At 37.8% G+C, this 14,637-nt stretch overlaps 1 protein-coding gene across 15 annotated transcripts in view; it reads right to left on the reverse strand.

Annotated features, from left to right (window-relative positions):
* snap91a (synaptosome associated protein 91a) overlaps window positions 1-14,637 on the reverse strand; it is a 38,092-nt gene that overhangs the window by 21,271 nt on the left and 2,184 nt on the right. For all 15 annotated transcript variants that reach the window (XM_077598294.1, XM_077598299.1, XM_077598303.1 and 12 more), the window contains exons 3-10: window positions 6,310-6,452; window positions 4,515-4,590; window positions 4,211-4,313; window positions 1,979-2,072; window positions 1,764-1,875; window positions 1,175-1,281; window positions 1,043-1,084; window positions 124-185 (exon numbers count right to left, since the gene is read on the reverse strand). In XM_077598294.1, coding sequence (XP_077454420.1) covers window positions 124-185; window positions 1,043-1,084; window positions 1,175-1,281; window positions 1,764-1,875; window positions 1,979-2,072; window positions 4,211-4,313; window positions 4,515-4,590; window positions 6,310-6,452 — 739 coding nt within the window. The remainder of the gene's footprint in view (window positions 1-123; window positions 186-1,042; window positions 1,085-1,174; window positions 1,282-1,763; window positions 1,876-1,978; window positions 2,073-4,210; window positions 4,314-4,514; window positions 4,591-6,309; window positions 6,453-14,637) is intronic.

Consider the following 14,637-nt stretch of genomic DNA (forward strand, 5'->3'; position numbering starts at 1 on the left):
TCAGATACGTGAATGCATTTTAATGTGCAAAACATTCTTAAGAGAGCTATGATTGATGTCTGGGGTTTAATTGTTAATCATTTTGAATTTAATACACAAGTTTAAAACTAAACAAAAACTTACGGCTTCTTCCCTTCTAAAGTGTTGAGATGGGTCTCCAGCGATTCCAAAAGACTTTCTGGGGCCTGAGGAATACAAAATGTGAGCCCAGAGAGAGCAAATAGTACCATGGTGTGCAATAATTTACATTTGTTGAAAAACCATAAATTGTACAGTAATTCATAGTACTTTAGACTTTTTATTACCGTATTTTCACGACTATAAGGCGCACATAAAAGTCTTACATTTTCTCCAAAATAGACAGGGCGCCTTATAATCCAGTGCGCTTTATATATGGACCAATACTAAAATTGTTATCACGATAAAATAAAATAAATCAGTCGATAGGGTACACCATCCTCTACAGCTCTCACAACTACGGCAAGCAGCCCCCGACTCTACTATTTTCCCCGTAGAAAAAGTACTGCGCAGTAACTGCTGGAATATGTAGTTCTTTTGTCAATACACCCAATGGATTGTGGCCTGTATACATCTAGCTACTATTTGAGAATGGATTGTGGCCGCCTGGACGAACGTATAAAACTAAGAAAATGAGGACTTTGATGGATTTGTGGGTGATGATGACATGAGTAAATTGTAAAATGGCTAAATAAAGTACAACCAAACTCAGTTTTGCTTCGGTTGCCTTTTTAAAAACGTGTTTTTAGCGTGTGGGTGTAGCGTGCATGTTTAAGCTGGTGTATGTTTTGCCATGCCTGGCTGCGTCTATAAAAACGGTGCATCCTTTGTGTGTGTAAAATACAGAAATAGCACTCGTTATTGACACTGCGGCTAAAAATACGATGCGCCGTATAGTCGTGAAAATATGGTAAATACAAAACCACAATGCAATTTTATCAGCAAGTATCATCATTGTTAATGAGCATACTATAGAAACCTATCTTAAAGAACATTTGTCAAGATGAATCTGTAATAAACTCACCTGAGTAAGTTCAGGTATGTCGTTTTTGTCTATTCCCACTTGCTGCAAAAGCCAAACAATGCGATTTCAGCATTTACCAGAAAGCATTAAGTGTTGACTGCTAAACAACTCAGTAGGGTATGCAAATCATACCTCTGCAAGTTTGAAAAATTCAGATACGCGAGTCATGCGAGTCAGAAATCTTTTGTATATCTCCAGTCCATCTTTGCACTGGCTTCTCTTCATCTGAAAAAATTTCTCTGAAAGACATAATGGTGGCAATATTGGAATAGATATAATGTAGATCACATGTCAAAGTGGTGGCCCGCGGGCCAAATCTGGCCCACCACATCATTTTGTATGGCCCGAGAAATTAAATGATGAGTGCCTGTGTTTCCTCATTTTAAATCAATAATTGCAAAAAATTGTACTAATTTGAATGTCCAAAAATGATCTATCGATTAGCACGATCGAGAAAGCTGTCAATTTATTAATCGATTAATTTTGGCAGCCTAGTTGGAAGACATAACGGCCCTCCGGATGTAATCGAAACTTTGACACCCCTGATTGTAGATTATATCTTGGTTGTTTTTTCCCCTTTTGTCAATAATGAACATATGTTTAAAACATAGTTATTAAACAAAGGAATAACCCGGTGGTCGTCATTTCAACATGATATTTAATGGTATAACTCAAATACATTTGCAGATCATGCATATGCGAGTGAGAAAAAATACTGTACCTAATAGATTAATGATGCCATCATTATAGCAGGCGTATAACTTTATCAGATCTTTGAACAGTAGGAGAAAGCAGGCATTTATCACGCCATTGGTTAATTCTGGTTGGTGTACCTTCGGAGAAAAAATACAAATCATGAGATCAAATATGCATTTAATGGTGGGGCATCTGGAAAAAAAACAAAAGAGCGCACTGAAGCTTGGAGGTTTGACTCACATCAAAATCCAGCAGTGCATCAATCTGACCCTGCAGAATTGGCATTCCTTTCAGCAACTTCTCTACTGTCATGATCCTCATTGCTCCATCAGCACTGTCATGGAAAGGAAAGAAAAGAGAATTGATCTTAGAATGCCATTGAAACCAATTATCTCAAATTGGAGCCTACTTTTGTCATTCAGAGGTTTATTTAAGATTAAGAGTGACAAGGTATTTATTCCTCACCATACCAAGAAAAAATCCTTCTTCCAATCAGAGTTTGGATTAAAATTATCACCGGTTACACTGTTTTCATGGACAAGAAAATTGATTTAACCACACTCAAACTAATTTAAAAAAAAAAACAGCTAGAAATTCATGATGACGGATGGTGGTCAAAAGAAAATTGTTGTTGTTAGACAGACAATTCAGCAATCTAGCAGCGTGTAGGGAGGTTGGCAGGCAGGCTACAACACTACCGCGACAATTTCAAAATAAAATAACAGATAGAGGAAATGTCTTGACATTTTGGGGAATTTTGGAACTTGGATCTTGTTTAGGTATATTCGATTAGTAGTTTGCATATAAAAGGGCTTCGTAACCTTTGAAATTTGTATGTAGAAACATTCGTAACTAGAGGTACCACACTATAGTATAATAATCGCAAGTGTCCATCACTTTTATAAAGTACAGTGGTACCTCGAGATACGAGCCTAATGCGTTCCGGGACTGAGCTCGTATGTCGATATTCTCGTAACTCAAACAAACGTTTCCCATAGAAATGAACTAAAAACAAATTAATTCGTTCTAACCCTCTGAAAAAACACCCAAAACAGGATATTGGGTTGGAAAAACATTTTTATTTGTTCTAATTCGCCATCTATTAACAAAGTAACAAATAACTAGTGGTTTAATATTACTAAAATGTGTTTAACAGTACTAAAATTATATGGATTTCGCAGGGGGGGGGTGACTTTTTGCACAGCAACGCGCTCGTAACATAACATAAACAAATTTAAATGAACTTGGATTACGATGCAGACACACTAAAAAATAAATTTAATCTAACCTTACACTAAACTTAATTATAATTTTAAATTTGGATACCTTTCTTCTCCCGGCCGGGTTGGCTCTATTTGCCCCGCCTCCACCCTGACTTTCACATGCAACCTATCAATTGTTTGCTTTTGTATTCCCTTCAAAATATTCCCAAAACGATGCACACAAATGTCCTCACAATATAGTAATGCATGACCACTTGCCAACGAGAAGTAGTATATACACCATTCGCACTGACTAACGGGAAAAAAACCCTGAAAAAATGCAACGCTCCGCCCAGTGCTCGCAGAGACATTACACGAGGGAGTTGCGACCACAGAGACATTACACGAGGGAGTTGTGGGGAGAGAGACAGTGCCCATGATGTTCTTATGAGCAGCCTCTCGCGTCCGTTGTCTGGTCATATATCAAAATTTGTCTTGTATCTCAAGATAAATATTTGCCCGAAATTTTACTCGTATCTCGAATTGCTCGTATGTCGGGCCACTCGAATGTCGAGGTACCACTGTATATAGGGATCAGCAAGCCAAAAGGTGCGTGCCATTGCTACAAATAATAAACCACAATGGGAATAAAACGACAGTCCGAGATAAGTGGAACACATTAGAAAATGTCTGAAAATAAGCCTTTATGTCAGGCGCCTTCAAACCAGTCCTCAAAGTTCGCTCTGGGTCCTGTTTTTTTGTTTCAACCAATCCACTACAGACAGTTTAACCAATGAAGTTTCTCCTAAAACAAGCTGCACCAGACTGCAATCTATTGATTACACATGTAAAACACCAGATTTGTGAAAAGGTGCCGTCTTGTTTAATTGAAATGAAATCCTGTACCCACTCTTGCCATTTATTTTATGCATGATACGTTTTTTTTCTTGAATTTTATTCATAGACGTCAAAATTAATTTTGTTAAGCGTTGTATCTGTATCTTTTCTCTATTTTTGAAATAAATGACCGTATCGGCCGCATTGTCTTGCGTTATGACGTTTCGGGCATGTCAAGTCTAGTTTGTGCACATATAAGCCGTACCCTCGATTCATTCATCATTTTTCTGAGTGACAAATATGGCATCTATGCGAGAAAATATGGTAACTCGAGTGTCGTAGACCAAGTCAAGACAAGTCTAAGAATCACTAACATCATTAAAAAAAGTCATGAAGCACTATGAGGAAATGACAAAAAAATGAGTTACTGTACCCTTTCTTGACACGGACAAAATCAAAAGACATCTGTCTGTAGGCGAAGGACTTCTCATTGAGATAGCGGCTATAGCGCCTGATAAAGGTGGACATGTCATAGCCTAAGGAAAGCACACACATAAATAGATCCTCAAAATGAAGGAATAGGGATTTCAAAAATGTAATGTTGAATTTATCATCCAACGAATCACAAAATTTTGGGCAGAAGTTTTTAGTAACAAAATGCACCTTTTCAGTGTTTCAGCACAAATTTCTGTCAAGAAGATTTAAAAAAAAAGAGAGAGACACAAATTAACACCCACCATGTGAGCCTGTTTTGTCCAGGAAGTTGGCAAGGTTGAACAAAGTGTTCCTCGATGAAAGGAATTGTAGAAATTTCTTTAAGAAAAGAGAACACGCGCATCATTGTCACAATGTGCAAGTAAGTAGTAGAAGTAGATTTTGTGTTTTGTATCCTGACGCACTGTGATCTTACAGATAAGTATGATTCAATCCAATTTAGCGTACTTGGTGAGAAATTAAAATTAGACAGTTTATTCAGCAGTATCTAGTGGTTGATGGTGTCAAATGCCTTTTAAGATCAATGAAGACCACACCAAACCATTTCAGTAGAATGATGTTTTCTAACGCCGAATTACAGCCTGTAAAGGATGTATGGACTGCCGTTAATGTGATCCACAATTTGCTCCACTACTATCTTTTCCAAGAGTTTTGAGATGGCTGGAAGGATGCTTATAGGTCTGTAGTTGTTGTAATTGCGGGGTTCCCTGATTTCAGGACCGGTGTGATAGCTGAGCACTTCCAGTGTTCAGGGAAGAGACTCTCGTTTATGGATTTGTTTACAGTAGTGGTTAATGGAGCTATGAGAGATTCTTTGTGGTATTTCAGAAATGTTACATCCATGTTAAACGCATCTGTTGCTTTGGAGCTTTTGAGACCAGATACCGCTTTCTCAACTTGTAACTGCGAAACTATGTTAAGATTAAGAATGGGTTCATTGGTGTTTAGTGGTTGTGGTGGGTGATATAGTAATTCCTCGATTATCGCGGTTAATGTGGACCAGACATGGCCGCGATAATCGAAAAAACCACGAAGTAGGGTCACCCCTATTAAAAAAAGAATAATAATTCTTCAGTGCTGAGTCCTAGTAGCAAGAGTGGCTTCTGTTTTACGAGTTTTAGCGTGGATTTTCACATTTTTATGAACTTGATTTTTTTAAAAATAATTTCCACAGAAAAAAAATCTGTGATGTAGTGAAGGCGTGAAAGTTGAAGCTCAAAATGCCGAGATATTACTGTATTCTGTTTGAGGGATGTTAGGCGTCAGTTCTTTAACAGAGTCTATAAAATAATTATTTAAAGTTGTACCCATATCCCTTAGCTCACGGATTGTTTTCTCCTTCAATTGTAGTTCCCTTATTTGTTTGTGCTTTGAAGTATTTCCTGCCAGTTTTTTTTAAATGTTTTTCCAGATCTCTTTAGTGTTCCCTTTCGCGGTGCTAACTGTGTTTTTAAATAAAAATGAATGAAAAAGGCTGAAGTTGTTGGGGTAAGCGGGTGTCTTCAGTTTTTGTGATAGTCCGTTCTAGCATGATTGTACTCAATATGACAGAGTACCAAATACTACGAATCTTCTCATCAGGTGTTGCAAAAGGAAAATGTGAATAATAGTTGATTTGCCTTTTGTGTTTTGTTTTTTTCGCAAGAATTAACTATTGAAGAAAGGAAACTATTTGAAAAGCATTAGAAAGATAATATTGAGCTTTATTTTTGTTCGTGTCGCTGGTAAATGCTACTAGCAAAAAAGGGTCACAAATTTAGAAATTCACTTTACCTGCTACGAAATATGATTTTTGACGTTTGGCAGTGTTCCTGATCTCAACTAATCGGGTTAAAAAACAGTACACACGGTCAATTTTGTTGAATTAACACATGCAATATTTTTATTACAAAACCCTCTTTTACAGTCGTGCACACATATCATCAACAATCAGTTTGAGTGAATGCAACTGCACGTTTGCGCCCGCTATTTATTATCTCCCTAAAAGAGCCACTTTGTGTCTTGCCAGGGTAGTGTACATAGAATGTGTATTGTTACCTCGTTGCCATGCACCATAAGGTGGTGTGTAGTAATCAGTGCCTTGAAAACCACCACCCAACTGGCATTGCCTGCCCTTTCTATCAGTGTATCGGCCATCTGGGGGACGTTGACGCTGGTGTCCTGCGAGGCCTGGATCAGGTCTGCAAATGAGAGAAGAGAAGTGTTTAGATAATGGAAAGTGCAGGTCGAACAGGAACTTTATCTATTGGATCCCTTTTAGTCAACGGGAACAAACCCCATAATTCTGAAGAGGATAAAATGGGAGTCGCCAACACATGACAAATAGGAAGGTGCCAAAATAGAGTTAACAGCGGTGTAAATTCACTCTTGTATGCAACATTAAACACACTAATGAAGACTTTCATAGTACAGCCAGAAATCTCCTCACACAGAAAATCTGGGGTTTGAATCTCTATATGATTTTTTTCTGTTGTTTTGTTTTTGCTGTATGCTATTTTTATAAAGTACAATTTTTTATACCCATTACTTTTTCCTGTATTGGTCAATCTTTTCTTTTAATTAATAGCACAAGTACGAGTACAATTATGTCAGTGGCAGTATAAATTCTAGTTAAGCCTTTATGCACAAATTATGATTTTTTTTTCTCACTTTCATAAAATGGGCCGGACACTGCCCTAAAAACCCATTTGACGTGTTGGCCGCATGTATTTTGTAATGGTCAATAAAATATACATATATATATATATACACAATTTTGAACAAAATGATTGAAGGATCTATTTTTTGAAAAATATCAATTATTTAAATCGTAATTAATGAGAATAATAAAAAACATTAAAACCATGAGTAATAAAAAAATAAAATAAACAGGATCATTAGGTATTCAGATGACTGCTCTACAACCCCTAAATGTCTGATGTGAATTAGTAAAGCTGTTGCTTTGTTCACTTATGAAACATGTCATTAACACCCCCAATAAGAAATTCCAATGCATAAAACACAAGAAACTGCATTAACACAGTCTCAGTTCCTAAATCAGGAACAAGAAACATCTAGCATATTTGTTGTATGAACAACCATTAATGTGCAACTCCCAGATTCAACCACCTGCAACATTCTCTAATGAAAAAAATGCTGAAGTATAATATTGGGTGCCGAGAGGTTAGCACGTCAGCCTCACAGCTCTGGGGTCCTGGGTTCAAATCCAGATCGGTCCACCTGTGTGGGGTTTGCATGTTCTCCCCAGGCCTTCGTGGGTTTCCTCCGGGTACTCCGGTTTCCTCCCACATTCCAAAACCATGCATGGTAGGCTGATTGGACATTCTAAATTACCCCTATGTATGGGTGTTAGTGTGCATGGTTGTCCGTCTCCTTGTGCCCTGCGATCGTCTGGCCACCGATTCGGGGTATCCCCCGCCTCTGGCCCGGTGTTAGCTGGGATAGGCTCCAGCACCCCTCGTGACCCTAATGAGGATAAAACGGTTCCGAAAATGAATGAATGAATGTATTACATGGATTATCCAGTCATCCATTTTTCCCCCACTCATCCTGTGTCAGGTAGGATACACCCTGGAGTCTCATTATGGAAAGCAAAATATGTTCAAGGCTGCATTTTTAGTCTAGCCTACAAATAGACAATGCACCAACATTTAGCATTCAGAGAGAATTGCTGTGCATACTGACTTCTTTAGTAATCTCGCAAATACACACCCGTACCACACACATAAAAAACCCCGCCAGGTCTGATGAGTCAGCAGCAAGCATCCACCCACACTTTCCTAGTGTGTGGCTCACTCTACTTCTTACTGAATCGGGCAGATTGGCACCGATTATTTCATCATGAGATGATAGTGTCATGAGTGCGGATACAAGGAGCATTAATCAAAGTTCGCCACTTTGTGGACTGGAATACAAATTAAAAAACGGTTTAAAACAATGCTTTTCAAAAATTGCAACAAATTTATATAATATCTGAAGATTTTTTCTGCACCTAAGATTTTTTTTTCATTCATTTTCTGAACCGCTTATCCTCACAAAAATCACAGGTGGGCTGGAGTCTATCCCAGCTAACCAGGCGGGGGAACACCCTCAATCGGTTTCCAGCCAATTGCAGGGCACAAGGAGGCGGTCAATCATTCACGCTCACACTCATATCATGTTTTTGGGATGTGGTAGGAAACCCACGCAAACCCGGGGAAGAACATGCCAACTACACATAGTAAGGACCGACCAGGGATCAAACCCTCGACCCCAGAACAGTGAGGCCGACGTGCTAACCACCTTTGCATCTAAGATATTCATATTAAATGGCTATATGAACTTCAATCCTGCAAGGTCCACACAGCCTTTATTGTTCAATTACAAATGTTAGTCAGTTAGACAAAAAATAATAATGTGCAAAGTGAAAGGTTTAAGCGGCCCGGCGGGTCGGCCTCACAGCTCTGGGATCCTAGTTTCGAATCCAGGTCGGTCCACCTGTGTGGAGTTTTCATGTTCTCACCAGACAACAGATGTGGAATTCAGTTCATCACAGGCACAAACTCTGACCAAAGAAAACGCGTTGGGTTAGCATGAAAAATATTCACACGTATAACACAGTGAATGAGACAAAATTCACATTAAACATGCAAATTGCAATATTGTATAATTATTATTTAGGCACAGATCGAATCAAATCAAAAGACAGTATTGCAATATGTGGTAGGGATTCAGTCTATGTGAAAGGACAGTACAAGTCATACTGCATGAGTGATGCTTTGGTGAGTTACACATGAATGGACCATGAAAGCACACTATTTATAGCGCCTCTAACTCCCGAGCATGCACAAGGATAAAAATATGATAAGAAAAAAGAATACCCTGAATGCACCATGCTCTGTGCTAATGTGGCGTGGAGTTTGGAAATTACCATATTTTCACGACTATAAGGCGCACTTAAAAGTCTTACATTTTCTCCAAAATAGACAGGGCGCCTTATAATCCAGTGCGCTTTATATATGGACCAATACTAAAATTGTTATCACGATAAAATACAATAAATCAGTCGATAGGGTACGCCATCCTCTACAGCTCTCACAACTACGGCAAGCAGCCCCCAACTCTACTATTTTCCTCGTAGAAAAAGTACTGCGTCATGACTGCTGGGATATATAGTTCTTTTGTCAATACACCCAGTATGACGGCGAGCACACTAATTTGGTACTCGCCGTCATTCCGGCTGGATTTACAAAAGAACTCCTGCCGCTAGATGTTGGTGTCAACAGAGCATTCAAAGCTAGACTGCGAACTATATATATATACATATAATATATATATATATATATATATATATATATATATATATATATATATATATATATATATATATATATATATATATATATGGATAAATATTGTAACACACTAATTCTATGTTTGTCGTCATTCCCAGTGGAAGTTTCAACTGTGGTCCGAGCTTTCAGGAAGGCAGAAATTACTGACTCGATTAATGACGACTTTGGTGAGATGCCCACCTGTTCAACATGAGTTATTATGCTATTGCTGTGTCACGAAAATACTAATACTTTAACCTCGGAGAAAATAAAAAAAATGTTGTTTATTCATGTTGGGAGTGAATGGAGTTGTCAGAAAGCTGATTTGTAATCTATTAAAAAAAGTTTGGCTTACTGTTTTGTTGACATTCCCTTTAGCGCAGCATCATCTATTGGGTGCGCCTTTAAATGCGATGCGTCTTGTATGTGTCAAATACAGAAATAGCACTCGTTACTGACACTGCGTCTTTAAATGCGATGCGCCATATAGTCGTGAAAATACGGGATACATTGGAATGAGCACAATTCTAGATAAGATGAATAATAAAAACTGGAAAAAGAGAAATCTATAAAGTCATATTGAATTGAAAACAGGAATGTCTCAGGATAACATTTCAGCCATACCTGACTCTACCTACAGTAACAGAAAATAGATTGAATGGCTCACAAATGGTTGAAAACTCTAAATTGCCCTTTGGCATGAGTTTGAGCACAAATGGTTCTCTGTCTCCTTGTGCCCTGCGATTGGCAGGTCACCAATTCAGGGTGTCCCCCACCTAGTGACCGTAGTTAGCTTGGATAGACTCCAGCACCCCGCCACCCTTGGGAGGATAAGTGGTACGGAAAATGAATGACTCACAAATGGGCATTATTAAACACATTTTGGCATCTAATTGTTTGCACCATGCCTAACAATGACAGTGAATAATAGATAATAAAACTCATTCTCAAAGGTGACTTGTCTTGACATTGATCCTCTGTTGGACATAAATAATAATAACTCTTTCCTGTCCTCCCCTTCCGGTGTATCTCTTCCAAACTGGGTAAATGAAGTCATGACACCTTTGCAATGCTACTTATAGTTAAGTAGGATATACATACAGTATATTCAATAATGTTTTTGTATCCCTATTGCTTATCCTTTTTGTCTGTCCTCTTAAACACTTTTCTGTCCAGCTGCATTTTTGAATAAACACAACATACACAAGCACAAGGTTAGAATCCCCTGGTTATATAGCAAAATAGTAACAGGCAATAAAGGACAGGTTAAAATGGATAGATTCTAACTGGTGCTATTGCTCTGCGATGATTAAAAATCTACTACACTATATGTACAAAATCTTCGCAAGCCTTTGTATCGAAACGTGTATTGTCACCAAGGCCCCAATATATATCCCTGTATCTTTTCTTTGCCCCCATTTGGTTTTTAGCACACGCCTACATCACCTGGTAAATATTCATTCATTCACTTTCTGAACCGCTTATCCTCACAAGGGTCGTGGGGGTTGCTGGAGCTTATCCAAGCTGACTTCGGGTCGGAGGCGGGCGACACCCTGAATTGGTGGCTAGCCAATCGTTTTGGAATGTGAGAAAATACCAGAGTACCCAGAGAAAACCCACGCAGGCCCGGGGAGAACATCCAAACTCCACACAGGAGGAGCGACCTGGATTCAAACCCAGGACACCCGGAACTGTGAGGCCAACGTGCTAACCACTCAGCTGCCGGGTCGCCCAACTGTTAATATTTTCCATAAAAATATAACATTCAGTCTTTCTTCAACAAGGAAACTAGAAAAGACCAAGCAGCTAAACTTTTAAGCGAATTGATGCCACCGAATTTCGTGTCTATATTTGTCGACTTAGTGTTAAGAATTTAGTCAACTGGGTAAACTAACTGACTCTTCAATCACATTTTAAAGTAAATGCAGCAAAATGGAGTTTAATACTTGATTGCAAGTCTGCAACTACCTGACTCACTGTAGAGTCAGTCTGAACAAGCTATATATTATTAACACCATCCATTTTCTTTATCACCTATTCAGCGCTGAATGAAGCTCAAGCCTTTCTTGGCTACTGAACCGGACTCTAAACAATTAAAGGAGACATAGAAACAGAAAACCATTCACGCCTTCACTCATAAGTGACAACTGACTACAAAACATACCTTTCTCAATACAAAATAACTTAAAAGTAATCAGTTAATTGATGGAAGGTACATAAAGCATTCTATTTTGCTGAAATACATCTCAGAGGAAAAAAAACACTGCCATAGTATAGTGTAAGCATTTTTTTCAATGAGACAAATGGGTTTATAAGGCTTGTGAAATAGCCTGAAGATGACATATCAAGTGGAAGGAGTAACAAGAGAAGATAATGGTTGTACTGTATATCAGCTCCGAGACGGTGCTCTCAGCTCATTAATCGGGAGACACACTGTTGGGAGGATAGTGAACACCCACACACTACTTGACAGTACAGAGAGACAGTTAGATGAACACTGGACCAACCACTGCCCATATTCCTACGCTCAATGTAATGAAGGAGTGACAGAGATGACATACTACAAGAAAGAACAACTATGAAATTGCTAAAAAAATGCCACAAACTGTACCAAAAAAATCATTACTGTTAGCGGGAAGTAAGGCAATTGTCAGGATTGATGCTAGATGATATAATCTCTCAAATTCTCATTCAAATGCATTTCATTTGAAAAGATGGCAACAATGTGCAACACTGAATCACTGTAAAGTTAATTGAAAAGAGTAGTAACATTATGATTTTTATTCCAAATCTAAAGGGAATTAGAGGGGCTACTTGGATTGCCAGTACGTGGAGATGGCTGTAAAAAAATATATAGTTTTTAAATTCTGTTCCTGTTTATACTTACTAAAACTGCTCTGATTATTGAAACATTTCAACACATTTATTACAGGTCCCTTTGTATATGATGTTGATGTCCCTTCCGTGACAAAAAAAATTAAAAGTGTTCTACTGATATTACTCTTGTTAAATTGAACTTTGACTTGGGTATTACTTCAGAATCCTCTTTTTATTTTAACAGTTTTACACTTTTTGTATTTGCAAAGATCCCCACAGTCACAGCCTTTTATTTTCGTCTAAACGCATCTCATCTGAACATATTCATGCATATTGCATACCAGAAAACAAAAGACTGTTGCTATGAAATAATAATTTCCAATAGAAAGGTGAATATTGCTTGGAGATGTGAGATAATATTATTCATTTATACACACCCTAAAGATGCAGATCTAAATTAGAAAATATAAACAAACAAACAAATAAATAAATCAAGATAACTGTTGGAACACATTATTTGACAACAGTGTTTACATGCTATATGAATTTTCTAGATTATTATTGTCTATCAAAAATCATTGCAAAAAAAACTTTACCTTCCAAAAATGACCTTGATAACTAACATTAAAACATATTCATTCATATTATTATTATTTACTTTATTTATATTTACATTTTGAACATTTGGTTAGACTTATAACAGATATCATTGAGTTTCATTTGGAAAATTATATCACTTGCAAAGTTGACATTGTTTTTCCTCATGTGTTCTGTCGTCCGGGTCCGAGATTATTGTGGTGCGTTCATGCAACTGACAATTTATGGATGGTGGGATGTTCAGATGTCCAAAGGAGGTATTGGTCAGTATGTGTGGGTTTCCTGTGTACTTTTATTTTAATGTGTCCATTGTCTGTGTGATGTATATTAAAGTCCAGAAAAGCTGATTAAGGCGCAACACAATTATACCAGTCACACTTTGATGAAGGCCGAAGTAATACGATGAAACAAAACGACCTAAAACACCATTGTCTGTTATAAACGAACTGGTCAAAACATAGATAACCACAAGAAGACAAAATGAACATAATACAATTGTCACCCCTATATTTCCCAAAGTTCATGGAATGCATATGGGTATCTGGGAGGATTGCTATGATATTTTGTGCTATATAACCACAATTTGACTTCTCTGGTATCATATTTTTGTTTGACATGACACCCGAATGTTTTCTGTCTTACAACAAAAAGTAGAATGGTGTGCCTCACACTTTTTCTTAGTTGAATTTACAGTATATCTATAGTCTTCCTTTTAACAAAATGTGTTCCAACAACAGAGTTTATGTAAAGTATGCAGTTTCTGGGTGGTAGTCGCATCAACAAACTGTTTGGTTTTGGCAAGTCAAATTTGCTGTGTGCTGACTCACTGCCGTTCATTATTTTGCTTTTGCTTCTGAGTTTGACACTTTGATTAAGAGAGTGATTTCTCTACATTAATCCAAGTTTTTTTGGGGCATTTCCTAGGCTTATTGTTTTAATACTGCTCACTTTAGTATACATTTTATCGACTAGTATACCTATGTAAGAATATCTTTTGTGAGGCAATTGTTCATACTTGTGTTGCACCATGGCAAAAAAAATGAAATTTTGCCTGTGGTTCGATTGTTTTGTTTTTTTGGAGGAAGATTAAGCGAGGCAGATGTTTCACTCTTGCTGTGAGGTCAAAAGTAATACTATAAGTAATAAGTACTAATAGTAATGTTAGGGGGTCTGTTTTTCAAATTCCCACTGAAAAGAACCGTGTAAAACAAAACAAAGAGTTTTAGGCAGTCAGAAGATTGAACCAGGGGCCCTGTCAGATTAGCATACCTGGATGATTATATAGCCCTTCTCCACACATTACATGTTGTTCAAAGCACATTACTTAGAAGTGTAAATTCATAGATGCAACTGTAGACTAATCACATTTGGCATACACTAAACTGCGTTTCATTAAGTTGGGAGGCTGTCATCTTTTCTGTATTATAAAACAGATACATTTACAGTAGTCTCTCATTTTCTCATCAAATTTTCTGAACTGCTTCATCCTCACTAGTGTCACAGGGGGTGCTGGAGCTTATCCCAGCTGACTTTGGGCCAGAGGCCGGGGACAGTTTGAATTGGTGGCCAGCCAATCGCAGGGCACAAGGAGACAAACAACCATTCACACTCACACTCACCTGGGGGCAATTTAGACTGT

The sequence above is a fragment of the Stigmatopora argus genome, chromosome 4, assembly GCF_051989625.1.
Source record: "Stigmatopora argus isolate UIUO_Sarg chromosome 4, RoL_Sarg_1.0, whole genome shotgun sequence".
NCBI lineage: Eukaryota > Metazoa > Chordata > Actinopteri > Syngnathiformes > Syngnathidae > Stigmatopora > Stigmatopora argus.